The sequence below is a fragment of the Garra rufa genome, chromosome 4, assembly GCF_049309525.1.
Source record: "Garra rufa chromosome 4, GarRuf1.0, whole genome shotgun sequence".
NCBI lineage: Eukaryota > Metazoa > Chordata > Actinopteri > Cypriniformes > Cyprinidae > Garra > Garra rufa.
In genome coordinates, this window is record NC_133364.1 from 54,208,452 (window position 1) to 54,227,256 (window position 18,805).

At 39.8% G+C, this 18,805-nt stretch overlaps 1 protein-coding gene across 1 annotated transcript; it reads left to right on the forward strand.

Moving 5' to 3' along the window:
• The first annotated feature begins 1,554 nt into the window (after positions 1-1,554).
• Positions 1,555-18,637, forward strand: LOC141333908 (uncharacterized). The gene is made up of 2 exons (XM_073839062.1): positions 1,555-1,759; positions 16,476-18,637. The coding sequence occupies exons 1-2, from the start codon at positions 1,594-1,596 to the stop codon at positions 17,294-17,296; spliced, it is 987 nt and encodes a 328-aa protein (XP_073695163.1). The 5' UTR covers positions 1,555-1,593; the 3' UTR covers positions 17,297-18,637.
• The last annotated feature ends 168 nt before the right edge of the window (positions 18,638-18,805 follow it).

Genomic DNA, 18,805 nt, shown 5'->3' on the forward strand with positions numbered 1-18,805 from the left:
GAAAACCATGATGCCGGTGAGTGTTTTAATAAATATATTACAGTTATTTAATCATGGTAAAAGGAAGTAATTCCATACACAAGGATCTTTGGAACATTCCTGGAGTTTACCTTCTTTGGCCCTGTTTACATCTGGTATTTGGTGGATCAAATGACAAGTACATTGGAAAGACTGTTCTCTTTTGTCCAATTTCAACACTAATTTGCTAATTTCTTTAAGAGGAGGGTCTATGAGGGGGGTAAATATGTGGACTTTTGAGGTCTTGTAATAGACAAAATTAGCTCATGCAATTTACATATGAACATGACCGGAGATGGGTTAAATAAACACTATTACTGGGCTGCCAATGTTAAGGCTTTAATGTACTGGGAGAAGGGAGCACTGGGCAACCTGACCCCTGAGGTTCCTTATGGGTGCAAATGGAGACAGGTCTGGCTGGTAGCACCTCATTAGTGGCCATGTGATTCTCCAAATTAGACAAGACTAAGTAAAGGTTAAATGAACATAAAAAGAACAATTGTGGACATAACGTTGTCATAAATACATGATTAAATGAATGAATGAATGAATGAATACATTTGGAAAATATAATAATACATAAGTAAATAATATTATAAATATTACAATTTGTAAATATTTGTCAAATAATATTTTTCTCATTTCATTCTTTATATATATATTATATATATATATATATAATATATATATATATATATATATATATATATATATATATATATAACATAATACCATTGACATAACTTTTATAGTTCATATGTGTTTCCCTGTAAATATCTATGCAGTTTTTGGATTATAGACACAGAAGCGCGTGAACAGGACTTTTATTTTTGATCTGGTGATGTGACGTCATAAGGCTGCGGCGCGCTCCTGCATCAGTGTTTGCTTTCAGTTGAAGGAAGGTCTGTAGTTTTAATAATTTAACGTGTTTAAATTCATACAATGCGTTCAGTCTGTTTTATATGTTTTACAAGCGATTTAAACTGTAATTATTGCGTGTAATGTTGTAATATTTGATCTAATAATGAACGTTATTTATTGTGAGTAAAGCGCATCCACACAGCGCCTGATTTCTCTCTCTGTTAGTGATTCAGATCAGAAACACGAATTACAAACTCCGAGTCAATTGAGTCAGTTGATTCACAAAATGATTCACTGTTTCGAATCGCGGCTCGCTGAGAGACCTGCTGCTCAAAACAGAGAAAATACAACGAAACTCAAACATGAGTAATGACAACTTTTACAAACAATTGCAAATGTTGTTGTTGTTGTTGTAATGACAATCTTAAAATACAATAGCGATTTTTTTTTTAAAATATGCCTCGATTAAATGTAAAATACTAATGATTAAATGTTAATCAAAACTGAATAGTAAGTTAAAGTTTTGAGTGTTTGTCTAATGAGGTAATTTAAGTCCAATAACTATGACTCTGACTCCATTACTAGTGCACTGACTACTGAACTAGAGCTGATTGAGATGCACACAGATGTATTTATTTTTTTCTTGTTAATAATTTTCATCTTAAACAGGGAAAAGTTTCCATACTGAGCAACTGAAATCCATGCAACATAAAGATGGCATTTATTAAAGATGAGAGTGAAGACATGAAGATTGAAGAAACATTGAAACATGAAGGTACTGAGGAACAAACAAAGATGGCATTTATTAAAGAGGAGAGTGAAGACATGAAGATTGAAGAAACATTCAGAGTCAAACATGAAGATACTGAGGAACAAACAGGTTGGTTTTCATTCTCAAAGCTGGACTTTCCTATGAACATTTCATCCATTCATTTGACTTTGGCAGGTGTTTTTCTACACTGTCTGCCCTCCTGCAGCTTTCTTTCTTTCTTTTTTTTTTTTTTAAAGGATTTCAGCTTCATTTTTTTCTAAGAGTTCCTTAAAGACCATTTTCTACTCTTATGGTGCTCTGATTTTAAGCATTTAAACTTGTGTCTCATTTAATATTTAAATGTTAATATTCACTGCTTGAGTAATATTTTCATAAGAAATAGGTAAATAAGGGCTGTGTTCTAACTTAATCTGATGTAATGATGACGTACGTGAAAAAAAGTCTGGTCGGCGCTTTCACTCGACTAAGGCTGCCACCTTAATAGTTTACTGACTGTTACTTTATGAGAAGAGTCAACCCATATTTTATTAGTTGGTCAGTCACAGAAAAAATTTTGTCCATGTCAAAAATATTAAACAGATAGTTAACATCTAGGTCTAATTCCAGTATATCAGGCAGGAAATAAAAACATTCACCTATCATTCATCAACCTCACATGTGGCTTATCATTTAAAAGTGAAGCATGTAAATAAGCAGCTGACTGCTTCATCTGGTGACTCAAGTTGGACTGAGACACACATCAGTTTATCAGCCGCCTCAGTATTTAAGGTGCTTTTTCTAGCATTGTTAATATAGTTATATTAATCTTCCCCTGGCTGGTCAAATGCTGGGGTTGTGTGATGTTTGCTTCAGAGAGGCATGTTAGGGGTGGGTTTTACAGTAGCGCTGGTTTGACAGAGGAAGTGCTGCTTGATTTTGGGCTCGCGGTTTGAGGTTCAAATCCGTTGACCCTGTCCAGCTCATTGTTAGCCCTGGTACACACTGGCCCAAACTGGCTAATGTCAACATGAGTGTTAAAGGAACACTCCACTTTTTTGGAAATAGACTCATTCTCCTACTCCCCCCTGAGTTAATAAGTTGAGTTTTACCGTTTTAAAATCCATTCAGCCTTTCTCCTGTTCTGGCGATATCACTGTAATAGTCAAGGAAGTTTGCTGCCGTAACATGGCCGAGGCAGGTGCAGTAATATCAGGCAGCACAATGTGACCAACTGCATGCACAGGGAGCGTTCCTCATTGGAAGTTACCTAGCTGGGAACTAATTTCAGGCGCTGCGTGATATTACTGCGCCTGCTGCATCCATATTACGGCAGAAAACTTCCTTGACTATTACACCTGAATGGGAGTGTAGTTCCTAATCTTATCGGCCTAGAAAATCGCAGCTTTACATTTTCCACTGGTCTTAGTACACGATATAACTGCAGAAGAGTCAAGTTTTAAATAGGACAAAAATCGAAACTCATTTGTCATTTTTGAATGCGATGCTATTGGTCTAATAGGATTCAATGATCTATGCTAAGCCATGCTAAAAGGGATATCGCCAGAACAGGAGAATGGCTGAATAGATTTAAAAACGGTAAAACTCAACTTATTAACTCGGGAGGAGTTGGAAATTTAACCTATTTCCAAAAAAAGTGGAGTCAGGGTTTCCGCGGGGCATTAAAAAGCATTAAAAGTCATTCAATTGATTTTGCGAAAATTAAGGCCTTAAATGGCATTAAAAAGCATTAAATTGTTTTGTACAGGCATTAAAACTTTAGATAGTGTTGAAGAAACAAATATTACCAATTTATCTTGAATGTAGCCTGTATAGTTAATAACTTTGATTCACTGTCGCGAAGTATGATAAACACGGAAGCAGTTTGGTAATTGCTTCTGGCCGGTCCAAAATTGTGTGACACAGACTTTTTAAGAACGGCCAGTTTTAAGAGTTAAAAGTTCAAAGTTTCTGAAATTATTCTGTTCAGAATTGATATTTGAAATAAACGCTGACATTTTAAGCTGTCTCCTGATCCATTTCTAATTATGTTCAGCAGAGTAATGTATGTTCATTGTTGCCTCATTGTAAGACCGCATGAAAAAAATGCATTATAATATTCACGCATTCATACACAGCCGTGTTAAGTTATTGGTTGCGTATGGCATTAAAAATGTTAGAAATGGCATTAAAAAGGGCATTAAAAGGCATTAAATAAGATTTGAAAATCCTGCAGAAACCCCGTGGAGTGTTCCTTTAAAGTTCCCAGGACAAGAGTTCTCTCAAACTTGAGGCACATCAGACAGCAGATCTGCAAATTCAGCCATGAAATCTTCATTTGTTTTAGGTCTATAGTAGGCTTGGGCGGTATCCAAATTTTGATACCGTCAAACCGCCTCCTTATTTTACCGCGGTATACGGTATAACCGTGAATAATACTAAAATTATGACGTAAGGCTCAGACAGCGTTACCAAACTGTTGGCTTGTGCCTAAACCGTTCAGAAACTCAATACCAAACACTAATACTGAAACAATAACAAAATAACATGCACAACAATATTAACAACTTTTATTAGCAACAAATAGCAGTTTACAAAAAAAGTGCAAATACAACAGTCAAACAGAATTAAATTAACATAAACATCCAGGATAGTTTTCGCGCAGAGACACGCACACAAATCAATTAAATTAAATCACACCGCAAGAACAACTTTTAATAACAAAGAAGAGCAACTTATAAAAAAATGCAAATAGACCCACAACAGTCAACCAGAGTTGAATTAACATAAACATCCTCCATATTATAAAAAGTATTGCCAAGCAATAGTCCTAAACAAAAACTTCTTCGTCTTCTTTCCAATATTGTTTTTAACGTAAACCAAATAAAAATACCTGAATCAGTTAAATAAATAAGAAATAAACACAGTGCTAATAGGAACGAATGGCAAGAGGCATCAATCTAGTCAAGATTTTTCGCTAGAAAAACCAGCATGTTTACTTTGTCCGGCTTTAACAGGGCACGTTGTGGACCGACAACTTTACCTGCGGTGCTGAAAACCCGCTCCGATGGTGTGCTTGTGGCACAGACGTACAGGTACTTTCGTGCCACTCGCGACATCTGGGGAAAACACCTGGCAGCATTTTTCCACCAGAGAAGTGGGTCCTCGTCTCCTTGAGTAACTGGCTCCAAACAGTAGGCTGTTATTTCAGCTCCGACTCGTTCCTCTACGGTGCCGATGCCGACGGGACCTGCCATTGCATCAGCTTTTTTTTTTTGCAGCATACTTCCCAGAGTCATCTTTTTTCGTGAGGGTTCTGGTTGCGCCTCTCCCTCTTCCACTCTGATGGCCACTGGACCTGCTGCCTCTAAGCTCACTATCTCCGCCTGTAATTCAGCCTTGGTCTCAGCCAATGCGTTGTCATCCGTCTCATATCCTCCACGGTAACGAGGGTCGAGAAAAGTGCATTTTCGCAATATTTTGCGCACTGAATTGGATTCATACTTGGCCTCTAGCTTTGTTAGAATTCCAGTTTTGATTGTTTTTGTTAGCTGGAGGTCATTTTCTGATGTAGCCAACACATTGTCCCTGCACAGCTGTAGTATGGGGAGGATACAGGAACTGGTCACGTAATTTTCTCCTGACAAAATATCAGTGAAGTCACCGACTGGTTTCAGTGCTTCGTGAACAGCTTTCAAGACGTCCATGTCCTGCCAGGTCAGGGACAGGCTGCTCCTTCTGTCATCAGACAGGACGTGTCTGATCGCTTGAGCCTGCTCGAGGATGCGCTCCACCATTGCCAGTTTGGAGCCCCAGCGAGTTGCGCAGTCCTGCCGACGGATGGATGGATGGATTAATTAATTAATGAATTATGAATAAACGATTAAATGAATGAATAGACCTAAATAAACGAAATTCATTTATTTAGGCCTATTTATTCATCCATTCATTTAACGAATGAATGAATTGGCCTAAATAAACGAATGAATGAATAAAAAGGCATAAATAAATGAATGAATGAATGAATGAATAGGCCTAAATAAACAAAATTAATTTATTTAGGCCTATTTATACATCCATTCGTTTAACGAATGAATGAATATGCCTAAATAAATTAATGAATGAATAAAAAGGCATAAATAAACGAATGAATAAATAAATAGGCCTAAATAAATGAATGAATGCACAAATAAATAAGTCCATTAATGTATATTATTCCATTTGGTAAAATTTTCATGCACATTTTTTTTAGGCTAAATAAGTCCCTTATGCGCATCAAGCCTGCATTCTTTTGATAAAAAATACAGAAAAAAATGGTTTTCTGTTTTAATATAGCCTACTTTTCAATATAATTTTTTTTATCTGATGCATATATATATATATATATATATATATATATATATATATACATTTGCGCCCCTTTTTTTACATTTGAGCCCCTGCCCCTGAGGAACTCGATGCTCAATGGTTTTATACTTACTGTTATGAGACTATGTTTTGGGAGTCCTAAGTCCACTTGCTTCTTGTGGAGTTCATGCTTGCATTGCCAGCTGTGTGAAAAGGCCCCGACAATATTACGGCATAGTCCGAGGGCGCGCTCAGTTTTTTACCTCTGGTCATGCAATCCATTTGTGACAGCCAAGTTTAGATTGTGGCCGAAGCAGTTAAGCCACGGCCAATGCAGGGACCTGATTGCGGCATGAATGTTGGCAGCATTGTCAGTGGTTATGGCTGAAAGTTTTTCCTGAAGTGCAGCTCTGAGCGCAGCAGCAAGATTGTCCGCCGTATGACTCTCAGGAAAATACGTAGTTTGGAGGCATTTGGATTCAAGTTTCCAGTCAGGTGTAATAGTATGGACAGTCAGAGACATATATGGTGTCATGTTAACTGACGACCACATGTCAGTTGTTAAGGAATAACTGTCTGCCGCTGACAGCAGCACTTGAACATTGTCTCTAACTTTACTATATAAATGTGGGACGGCTGTTTGTGAGAAATATTTCCGTCCAGGCAACTCGTACTGGGCATCTAGGACCTTTACCATGTCCTTAAAGGACTTTTTTTCCACTGTGTGAAAAGAGACCATTTCCTTCGCCAAGTATTTTGTCACTGCATCAGTACAGGTTTTCCAACGGACACTGTCCCTTTTATACTTTGTTGTTTTCCCGAAGGCCCCCATTATCGTCGGCTGCGTACTGGCGGTGGACCTAGATGTTGTTGGTCCTGCATCGGGAGGCGTTGACACTGTTGCACTGAGTGAACTCTGCTCCATCCTCGCAGCAGTGAGTGGATGGTGGTTTCGTATATGCGACCTTAGGTTCAAGGTATTTCCATCTCTCGCCGTCACCTTTTTGTCGCACAATTTGCAAATTGCTTCGTCCGTATTTACCGCCTCTCCTTTCTCGTTCGGTCGAAACCCGAAATACTGCCAAACTGGAGCAGTTTTGTTCTTTTTCGAGACTAGGGGCCTCATGTATCAACGCTGCGTACGCACAAAAACTTTGCGTACGCCAGATTTCACGCTCACGTTTGGATTTACTAACGATGAAATTAACGTGAGAATGTGCGTTGATCCACGTCAACTCCATGTCTGGCGTACGTGTATTTTTTGTGCGTGTGTTTGTTTTATTTCCCTTGGCGACTCCTAGAGGCAATTATTTTAAATTGCACACTACAAAGTATCGCACCAACACATGTGGAAAACATTGCTATTAATTTATAATTGATAAAATGGGTTAATTGAGACAATATTTTTCTACCAGTTATGTGATTTAGAACATATAAAAGCATTTGCAAATGTATACATCCCTTAGTCTATGGCAATGGCAGTGTTGGCCTTATTGGAGGACATTGTCAATGGCCAAATCCGAAGGGAACGCGTTTTTAGGGATCACAGTGATTTTCTGGCCCACGATGATGACTGGCTTATAAGCTGTTTCAGATTTCCAAGAGCTATCCTCTTGGAGCTCTTTCCTGAGTTGGGTCCAAATTTGGAGACAGGAGCCACGCATTACCCGTTCCCTTACAGGTGCTGATAACGCTTGGTTTCCTGGCAAATTGTTCTTTCCAAAGGGAACTGGCAGATCGCTCGGGGTTAAGCCAGTCGTCTTTGAGCCGTGCGATGCCAGCTGTATGGGACGGGATCATCCGCATGTCTAGCAGGTATATAAGATTTCCATACCATGCAGTTGACCAGCCAAACAAAGCGCAATTTGCAGCGATCACCGGTTTTCCTAATGTAAGCGCAAGCGATCGACTGCACGGACATTGCTATAAAGGCGCCATCTGAAGAACAATTTGGATACGTGAATCGGAAACAGCTAAGTTTTACTTTATTTTATTTTATTGAGCGTAATTATTTAACTGGATATCAGGAGACCGCGGTTATCCATTAAAGACGTGGCTGTTAACCCCCCTCAACAACCCACAAACTGACCAAGAGCGCAGATACAATGATGCCCATTCTCGCACTTGTAGAGCGGGCGATTGGGCAGCTGAAATGCCGGTGGCACCAGAGCCGTGCACAGACCTTTTGAGGGGCATGTGCTGAAACTGAAAAAAGGGCACCCCCTCCCCCAACCACAAAAAAATAACACACAATAATATTTTTATTTTATATTTAATTAGTATTAATAACTTTTATACAGATAATATACATATAGAGGGTATGTAAATATCTTATGTGTATATATATATATATATATATATATATATATATATCTTATGTAAACTAATTCAAACAACACTGCGATCCACTGGGATGTCCCTCTCAATGGCTATATAGGCTATATAATATGATGAAATGTTAATAAATTACATCATGTAATTTACAAGCATCAGCAAATTCAGCAGATAACCATAAAATCAAAATAGAAATTTCTTATAAAATATTTTACCTAGCTGACAAGGATCACTCGGTTGCTTTGTGTCAAACTAAATCACATTATGTCAACATCACACCGTGTGGTGAGGCATTATATGAACCTTTATAGACATAGGCCTACTATTGTTTATTTCATAAAGACAACGTTGCACTTATTCAAACAAGATATGTTACCGTTACAAGACAACGATGTTCATCTGCTTGCGCTCTATGACTCTGACTGATGCGCTGAAACGTAGGCTAAGTCGCCGCTGTTCTCCACCTGCACCTTTACATCGGACCATTTCTATTTTAATTCGTTCATAGTGCGATGTTCAAACCCCACTGCGTTAACCGCGTCAGCTAAACTCTCCCACTCTATTTTTTTTTTGTTTTGTTTTTTTACAAACTTGCAAATAACAGTTTTTCTCCGGTCTACCGGTGAGGAGCACCTTCAAATCACATTCTGTTAAGTTTCTCTTGCTTGCTTTTTCGTTTGGTTTTGCCAAAGTGGAGTCATTACCATATTAATACGGGGGAGGAGGCAGGGAGGGGTTTTGCGCTCGTGCATGTGCGCTCAATTTCACGTTAATTCGGATGTACAAAGAGATATGCGTGGAATTCCGCGTACGCAGTGTTTCATACATCTGATTTTTTTACTGCGTACGCACATTTACAGCTTTGTCCGTACGCAATGTTTTAGTATGAATTCAACGCAAGTCTTTGTACATGAGGCCCCAGGTCACTTGGTGCGCGACTCGCCATCTTTCCCCACCTCTCTCTTTCTCATCCACGCTGTCACGTGATGACAACCACGCATACTCATTTTTAGGCATTAAATAAATTATATTTAATATTAAATCCTTGTCTCCTATAAGTGCATTGTTTTTTTATGACGGTATAACGGTATTGAAACTGATACCGTTGCTATTTTTAGATCCCGCAGTATACCCTATTACCGTAATACCGCCCAAGCCTAGTCTATAGACTGTTACAGTGGCAGTAGTGATGGTTGCAGAGAAACTCAGAACAAGACATTCAAAGTAATTAAAATAATAACAGGGAAGTAAAATGGGGAATGACCCTTCCACTGGGATCTGGGGATTCAAATAATCCATAGCCAGTGGGTGTAAATTCGTTAGAGTTCGTTAAAGTTATTAGCATAAACTTGAGTGCAAATTGTCCTTTAGTTTCACAACTTTCCTGTAAGTGGTTCTATGGCTGCCATAGATTCGAGCAAGTCAAAGTCAAAGTCAACTTTATTGTCAATTCTGCCACATGTACAGGACATACAGAGAATTGAAATTGCGTTACTCTCAGACCCATGGTGCATACAAGTAACATTAAATACAAACAGTAACATTAAATACTAAGGTAGAATTTAAAAAAATATGAATAAATGCAATTAAACATAATATATAAAATTAAAAACACAATATTCAAGTAAGGGCACATGGTAGAGAGTTCAAACCACGTAAACAAAGTAAACAATGTAGTGCAACAGAGCTTGTAAAGTGTAAGGCTGGTGACACACTGGATGCGTGGCGTGAGCGTGGCGTTTCTGATGCGTGTCAGCTGCGTGGCGGCTGCGTCGCATTTTCTGTGTCTTTACACACCAGAACCGTGCCTGACGCGGCGCTGGCGGGCTGCTGCTGCTGTAGGTGACATAGGGAGGCCTCCGACAGACCAGGCTCTTGTCTTCACGACATTTTCAACTTTTTTCACACACCTACACCTTCCAAAATCCGAAAAATGGGTAAGTGGGCTGTCTGTTTATTTCAATAACATTTACAAATTTGTGTAGTTTTAAAGAGCTTATTTAGCCTACCTGATGTTGGACCGTCACTCAGAATACACACTACGTTATTGTAGTATGTCATATTTTTTTCATGTAATCACATTAAGAAACAAATGGGAATTTTTTTTTAAATATTTTATATGCTATGACCTCTGTATTGGACACCAGGACTTGATTGTTTAAAAAAATAAAATGACATGAAATTACTGGCAAAAATAATGGGATATTTTTTTTTATGTCAACCTATAAACTTTCCAACATCAAAATATCATTAATTAATATGTATTTGTGTACAAAATGACATATAAACATATTTTCTTATTCTATTTTGCCTGGAAACGCTTCCAACACGCTTGCGTGTCGCGTGAAAAATAGGCGTCGGTTCTATTTCTAGCAAGCACACGTTTTCCGTGCGTCTCACGCAGGCAGTGTGCAAGCTCTAACCTGTTAACATGGGAGCCGAAATAAAAACGGACACGCCACGCAGCTGAGACGCTTACGCCACGCATCCAGTGTGTCATAGGCCTAAAAGTGTCAGAGCAGTCTTGTTATTCTCTATGAATAGTGTGAGGTAGTTGGCAGACCAATGCTGCACAAAGTGACTGGTGCAGGTCAGTGTGTGTGTGTGTGTGTGTGTGTGTGTGTGTGTGCTAGAGTTCAGAAAGTTGTGGGGCAGAAGAGAGGAGTGAGGGGAGTGGGGGCAGAGCCGGGAGAGAGTTGAGCTTCCTGACAGCCTGATGGGTGAAGCTGTCCTTCAGTCTGCTGGTCCTGGCCTGGAGACTCCGCAGTCTCCTCCCTGATGGCAGCAGGCTGAAGAAGCTTTGCATTGGGCGGGTGGGATCGGCTGCTATGCAGAGGGCTTTTTTGGTGAGACGTGTGCTGTAGATGTCTTGGAGGGAGGGGAGAGGGACACTGATGATTCTCTCAGCTGCTCTGACTATGCGTTGGAGAGTTTTTTGGCAGGACGCATTGCAGGCTCCAAACCACACAGTGATGGTTCCTCGGTAGAATGTGTACATTATGGGGGCTGGTGCCCTTGCTCTTCTTAGTTTGCGGAGGAAGTAGAGACGCTGCTGTGCTTTCTTGGCTTTCTTGGCCAGTGCAGTGGTGTTGTTTGTCCAGAAGAGATCCTCAGTGATGTGCACACCCAGGAACTTGGTGCTGCTCACTCTCTCCACAGACACACCGTTGATGGTCAGAGGAGCATGCTGAGTGTGCACTCTCCTGAAGTCAACAACAATCTCTTTCGTCTTCGCCACATTCAGAGAGAGATTGTTGTCTCCGCACCACGTGGCCAGGCGGCTCACCTCGCTCCTGTAGTTTGTCTCATCCCTGTTGCTAATGAGACCCACCACAGTCGTGTCATCCGCAAACTTAATGAAGAGGTTGGAGCTCTGTGACGGTGTGCAGTCGTGGGTCAGCAGAGTGAAGAGGGGGGGCTCAGCACACATCCCTGAGGGGCCCCCGTGTTTATAATGATAGTGCTGGATGTGTTACTGCCGACCCATACTGCTTGTGGTCTTCCTGTGAGGAAATCCAACAGCCAGTTACACAGTGAGGTGTTGGGCCCCAGCTGGATCAGTTTTTGTGTGAGCTGTTGTGGGATTATAGTGTTAAATGCTGAACTGAAGTCTATGAACAGCATTCGGCCAGCACTTAATAACCATAAATTCCAACACTGGTGAGCAGTATTTGCAGACTACAACAGCATCGCGGTACCAAGCGTCACTGATATAAACACAAAGTCCGCCACCGCGGGTCTTACCCCCCGTGACAACAACCCTGTCGGCACGATAGCATGTCAGCTGGTCGAGCTGAATGGCGCGGTCCGGGACACTGTCGCTGAGCCATATTTCCGTGAACACAAAAACACAACAGTCCTTTACATTCCTTTGAGATGAACGTAGTAGTCGGATGTAGTCCAGTTTGTTGTCTAATGAGCGTACGTTGGCCAGAACGATGGAAGGGATAGCGGGTTTGTGTGGGCTAGCCGCTAGCCTAGCTCGGATACCTCCGCGCTTACCCCTCTTCTGCTTCCTCTCACACCGCTTGAGGCGCCTCCATTGTGGGCGAGGTGCAGGAGTGGGGGTCGGTGATTGAGTAGGCCTCCGGAGCAGACCCAGATCATTCAGCTCTTCAGTGTCCACAGAGTTCAACTTAAAAACTTTGTTTCTGCCGATGTCGAGCAAAAATGTTCGGCTATAAACGCGCTTAAGGGAAGATAAACGCGGCGAAGACGTACAAAAACACTGGGACTTACAGGACGAAAAACACAAAACACTGTTTGGTCGGGAGAGAGAGAAGCCGCTGCGTGTGCACGCGCCGCTATCTTGAGCAAATGAAGAAAAACACCATTGATTACAATAGGTGCCTGCCTTTGGTACTAGGCCCCCATAATTAGATCTTCTGGGTCAGTTTTTCTTATTATTATTATTTTAAATCAAGGGTTCAATGCCAGCTTGATAGTAGAGACATTCTAAATAAATGAAGACTTTTGCAATTACACCTCTTACAGCTGCTTAGTACAGCAGTCCTCATAGCTCTGAATATTTTGTGTGTATCTCTTATCACATATGACATTTGTTCTATTCAAATGTTCTATTCGAATGTAAGTGCCCTGCAAAGTGGACATCATAGGATATACTGCCATGATTCCAGTTCGTTCAAAACAAGTGTACGTGTTTCATTTAAAGGTCATTAAAGTGGGCAAGACATTGTAGAAATTGTATTTATTTACAGATATCACACTTCTCTAGTAAGATTGGTCTGTGTGTGAAGACGCTGCAGGCATTGGCGTTGCGCAAATTAGTGAATAAATATTCCGATGTGAAGTTAATTTCAATGGGTTTCCAGTGCTTAGGGAACAATGAATACTGTGTAGGGACCATGTCAGTTGGAACACTGCTCATGCACAGAGCTCAATTGACCTTATGCACTGAGCGTTCTTTAGAACTTATGCATAAAGATAAGCCAGCTCAAAAAACTTCCGCTGAAGCTCATTTTATATAGCCTCATTCAGGTTGTCAGCCCAAATCCGATTTTGTCCCTATCTGGATGGAATTGGATTTGAATAACTGACTGTCCACACAGTCAAATCGCAACTGTTCAAATCCGATTTGTGTGTTCATAAGCGCACTTTCTTTTTACGGAAATCTTTTCAGATGAGAGCAAGTTTTGTATTTTATTTGGAAACCAAGGTCCTAGAGTCTGGAGGAAGGGTGGAGAAGGTCATAGCCCAAGTTGCTTGAAGTCCAGTGTTAGGTTTCCACAGTCTGTGATGATTTGGGGTGCAATCTCATCTTCTATTGTTGGTCCACTGTATTTTTGAATCACACGTCAAATTCCTCAAATGCTATAGAGTCATTTAATTGTTTCCAGCTGCCTCGTGCATCACCTGTTTGATTGCGATGACACATTACGTTGAATGTACCATTCTGTTGGTGAATTTAACAAATAATTAGGCTATGTTAATAACTAAGGGGAATTTCAGTTTGAAAGCCAACCTTTATTATCAAATACCAACATGATGAAAGTAAAACATATTTAAAATTACATTTTCAAAATATGTCTCTGGCATTGTTCAGAGGGCCAGTCCAAATGAGGGGGCGGGCTGCATCCGGCCCACGGGCCTTATTTTGGGGATCCCTGGATTAAACTCTTGCCGTAACCAGTCGGCAAAACAGCAAAAAGTCCTTCTTGCAAATGAACGATTCGAGCGCGTTTTTTTGTTCCTCTTTTATATGAAAAGCCAAGTCTAACTCAGTCATTGTAGTGGCCGAACTGTTTCAAACAACTGGTGTTTCAAACAACTGTAGCCACCTTTCAATTTACTAAATGATTCCGGACGTCGCAGCGCTGTTGTCATCATCTTAGCTCGCCTCTGGCTCACCTACATCAGATACACCGATTTGATTGCTCGATTAGAGCCCTGCATTTGAGCCCGAGCCCGTCGGGGCCCGACTTTTTTTTGCCCCTAGGGCCGGGCTTCGGGCCAATTTTCACGTCATATCTTGCACGCATATCGGGCTTCGGGCCTGCTTTAGAAAAAAAAAAAAAAGTTTAATGAGATTTAATGCGTGCGTCCCCGGAAGCGCCAGTGATGCCTAATAACTCGCGCATAGCAGAGTATGAGCGGAGCGCGGAGTGGAGCGGTGTGATTTTGAATGGAGGAAGGAGCGGATTTTTTTAAAAGTCGGAGCGTCATGGTTTTCACTCTCTTCAAGAGCGCTCCACCACTGCTCCATCATGAGTACAATTCATGCCAATGGTCCATAATATAACTGCACATTAAGCAGGAAATCATATGTTAAACATGTTTAGCTTGATAGAGATGGATCACTCAAATCAGAAATAGTGTGATCTGTAGGTAAAATAACTGATGAAAACGTATTATTTTCATTACAAACGTTGCACTGGATAAAGCAGCAATACTCTTTTAATGCTGACAATTATCAGCTGTGGTCGGAACAAATATTGCACACTATGTTTGAAACTCTCCTGTTATTTTATTTTATTATATTTTATGAACAGGACTGTTACATTTCAAACATACTTATTTATTTATTTATTTATTTATTTATTTATTTTTGACGCGGAGCGGTGTTTCTGATATCAGTGAGCGAGGAGTGGAGCTGGAGCAGAGCGATTATTAAATGCCTTTGTTCTGAGATGGTGATAATAAACTTTAAATCTAACATTGTGATATATTGATGTTTGTTTTATATCTGTGGATTGCATTGTAGACTAGTCAAGTGTTGATTTGATATATAGGTTAAATTGAGTAAACTCACTGTGGACCACATACCGCTTGGATATCGATGTCACTTAAAAAACTAAAACTTACATTTAAAAAACAAACAAACAAACAAACAAAAAACTCCAAACATTTCTCTAAATTGTTCTGATAAAAAAACCAAAACGAAAAAACATAAACTTTCTATTAAATACGAATCTGGTCTATTTTAATGGCTGTAACAGTATAAGCTGTTTGGTGGAAAAAAAGACGGGCTTCGGGTCGGACTCGGGCCAAAATTTTTGATAAGCTGTCGGACACGGGCCGGGCTACAGCCTGTGCGTTTCGGGCCAGGGCCGGGCTAGGGCTTAGATTTAAGGCCCGTGCAGGGCTCTATGCTCGATGCCAGAGGGTCTTGCAGAGACAATTCAAATTGTGCTCTCGCGAGACCTCTGGATTTCCAGGGTAAAAAACAACAATAACAGCAATACAGTTTGCGATATAGATGCTGTCTTGCGGTATGACAACATTGCCATCGTGCTGGATTATATTTCGTCATCTAAAGCAGCGCCAGAAACGCAGGAAATTACTAGTATAATAAATTGTAGTACTTTTACCGCCCTTAAGTATATAGTATAGCAAGTAGAGGAAGTCATTAAAATAAATAAATAAGCTCAAACAGCCTATAAGGGTGAATTATTTAAATACTAATATATAGTTTACTACAAATATGTTAAATATTGATTGTATAATAATTAAATAATGCACTCAATATGAATCGATAGGAATTTTAATTATTTTATATAGTTTTAATAACTATATCTTTTAAGTTTTATCTGGAACTGTAAAAGCTATTAAATAGCCTATATTAAACCAACACAAACTTGTTACTGCTGTAGTTTTGTTATTCTGAATTTAGTCTGAATCATTTAAGCTCTGTTTTTGACATCAGCTTGTCAGATGTTTCGTCCGGTTATTACTGTCAATCATAGCATTGACTCGTGCATATTTAGCTGATTTACTCACGTATGTTGTTATACTCGCGTTTGTCATTCTTGAAACGGTATACATGGACGTTTGGTACTCCTAGACAAACAATACTTTTCTTTGATTGTGAATGGATTATGTAGTGAAAATGAACAAAGTACCATCATATTACGGCACAGTACAGTTGACCGGAAATGACTGAGCTGACTTGACTAAACAAGGAAGTAATCCGTGCATATGGTCAATTCTAATGAGCTGATTATCAGAATCAGGTGCGTTAACTAAGAGAGGCATGAAAAATATGCAGAGCAGGTGGAGCATGAGGACTGGGATTCAGAACCACTGGCTTAGAGCAGATAGGATGTAGTTGTATGTTAGTTTTCACACTTTACATGTTTGAATGTTTTGATGTCTGCTGTCTGTGTCATTAAACTGGGGTTAACTTTTACTTGTCTTTTTTTCACCTTAGATTTGATGGCTCTGAAAGAGGAGAGTCAAGTACTGAATGAAATGGAAGAGAAAGATCATGATTTCATAAATGGAGAAAAATCTGTTATTTGTTCACAGATTAAAATGACTTCCTCAAGAAAAAAGACTAAAGAGACAGGAAGAAGTTATTTCACCTGTCAACAGTGTGGAAAATCTTTCAATCAGAGAGATAGTATTAAAAGACACATGAGAGTTCACACAGGAGAGAAACCTTTCATCTGCCAACAGTGTGGAAAGAGTTTTTCTCAATCTGGAATGCTTGGAGTTCACATCAGAGTTCACACCGGAGAGAAACCTTATGCCTGCGAACAGTGTGGAAAGCATTTCAATCATAGACAAAGTCTTAAAAGACATGTTTCAATTCACACTGGAGAAAAGCCTTATACCTGCCGACAGTGTGGAAAGAGTTTCACTCAAAATGGAAGCCTTACCACACACATGAGAATTCACGAACAGCCTTATACGTGTGATCAGTGTGGAAAGAGTTTTGATCAACATGAAAACCTTGAAGTCCATGAGAGAGCTCATAAAGAGAGTCCTTACTCATGCTCTGAGTGTGGAAAGAGTTTTAGTCAAAAACGGCCCTTTCAAGTCCACATGAGAATTCACTCTGGAGAGCAACCCTACACATGCCCTCAGTGCGGAAAGAGTTTTAATTATAAACAACACCTTCAAGACCACATAAGAATTCACACTGGAGAGAAGCCTTTCACCTGCCAGCAATGTGGAAGAAGTTTCAACCAAAAAGGAAACCTTGACAGACACATGAGTTCACACTGGAGAGAAGTCATTTATATGTGATCACTCCCTTACAAAAATTAACAATGTTTTTTTTTTTTTTTCGTACTTTGTAGTAAATCCATAGTAACTTCAAAATAAACCATGGTTTTACTACAGTTATTTTAGTTTAGCCATGGTTTTTTTTTTTGTAGTAAAACAATAGTAACTACAAAAGAATGATGGTTTTACTACAGTATTGAGAGAGAAACCATAGCAATGATGAAATGAACCATCTAAAGCATAACTGTGATAAAATTAAATATTGGTGTACTATAATATGTGTGCTTATACTTTTACCTCGAAGAAATAATTAAGCATGATTTTATAAAGGAAAAAATTAAAATAAATACATACATACATATATAAAAGAATGGCTTTAGCTGCTCTTCCTCTTTCACATCTGAATTGTTTTTTGTTTTTTTCCTGGGGATTGAGTTGGTCTTGCAGGCCCATATCCTTAATTTCCCAAACAGACAAAAAAATACAAACACACATAAACAGTGTTTGACACCTTACAATACCAAAAGCACATAACACACTCAACACTTCTTCAAACACTTTCTTGTAAAGACCTTATCCCTCTTCATATGGAGCCAAATAACCTGAAATGTGATATCATCTGTCCATTGAATAAAAAAAACCCCATCATACTATATTTATCATAAAGAACAGGCTTTTTTTAAACCACTATGCTTTTTTAGTTCCCGATTTTTATGATGTTTTTGCAACCCAGCCATTTGGCAATACATATACATAATTTTCATAAGTAATAACAATATATATACAGTTATAAGTCCACATGAAGTGCCATTTGGGACAGGACCCACATCTCCCATAGATCACAGCACCTCCCAAAACCTTACAGCAGACATCATCGGCGCAACAATACACATTCACCACATCTGCCCATGACAGCACAAATTACCCAATATGCCACTGTATGCTTCCCAAGTTCACTGCCACACATGTAACACCTACATGTACAGGTTTGCATTGCACAACATCAGAAAGATCAGGCCCTTCCTAACAGAGCATGCTACACAACTCCTCGTCCAGGCCCTGGTCATCTCCAGGCTGGACTACTGCAATGCTCTTTTAGGCGGTCTTCCAGCATGTACAATCAGACCTCTACAAATGATTCAGAATGCAGCAGCACGACTGGTCTTCAATGAGCCCAAGAGGGCCCATGTCACACCTCTCTTCATATCACTGCACTGGCTACCGGTTACAGCATGCATCAAATTCAAGACACTGATGCTGGCATATAGGACAGCCGGCTCATCACCTGCTTACCTCTATTCACTACTACACATCTACACTCCCTCCAGAAGTCTGAGATCCTTCCAGAACATTCTCGTTCACTGTTCCTGCCTGGTGGAATGATCTTCCCACCCCTATCCGTAATGCAGACTCCTTAACAGCTTTCAAGCGACTGCTGAAAACCCATCTTTTTCGACACTATGTGACTCAATAAAAAAATTAAAAGTAATATGTGTGTGTGTGTGTGTGTGTGTGTGTGTGTGTGTGTGT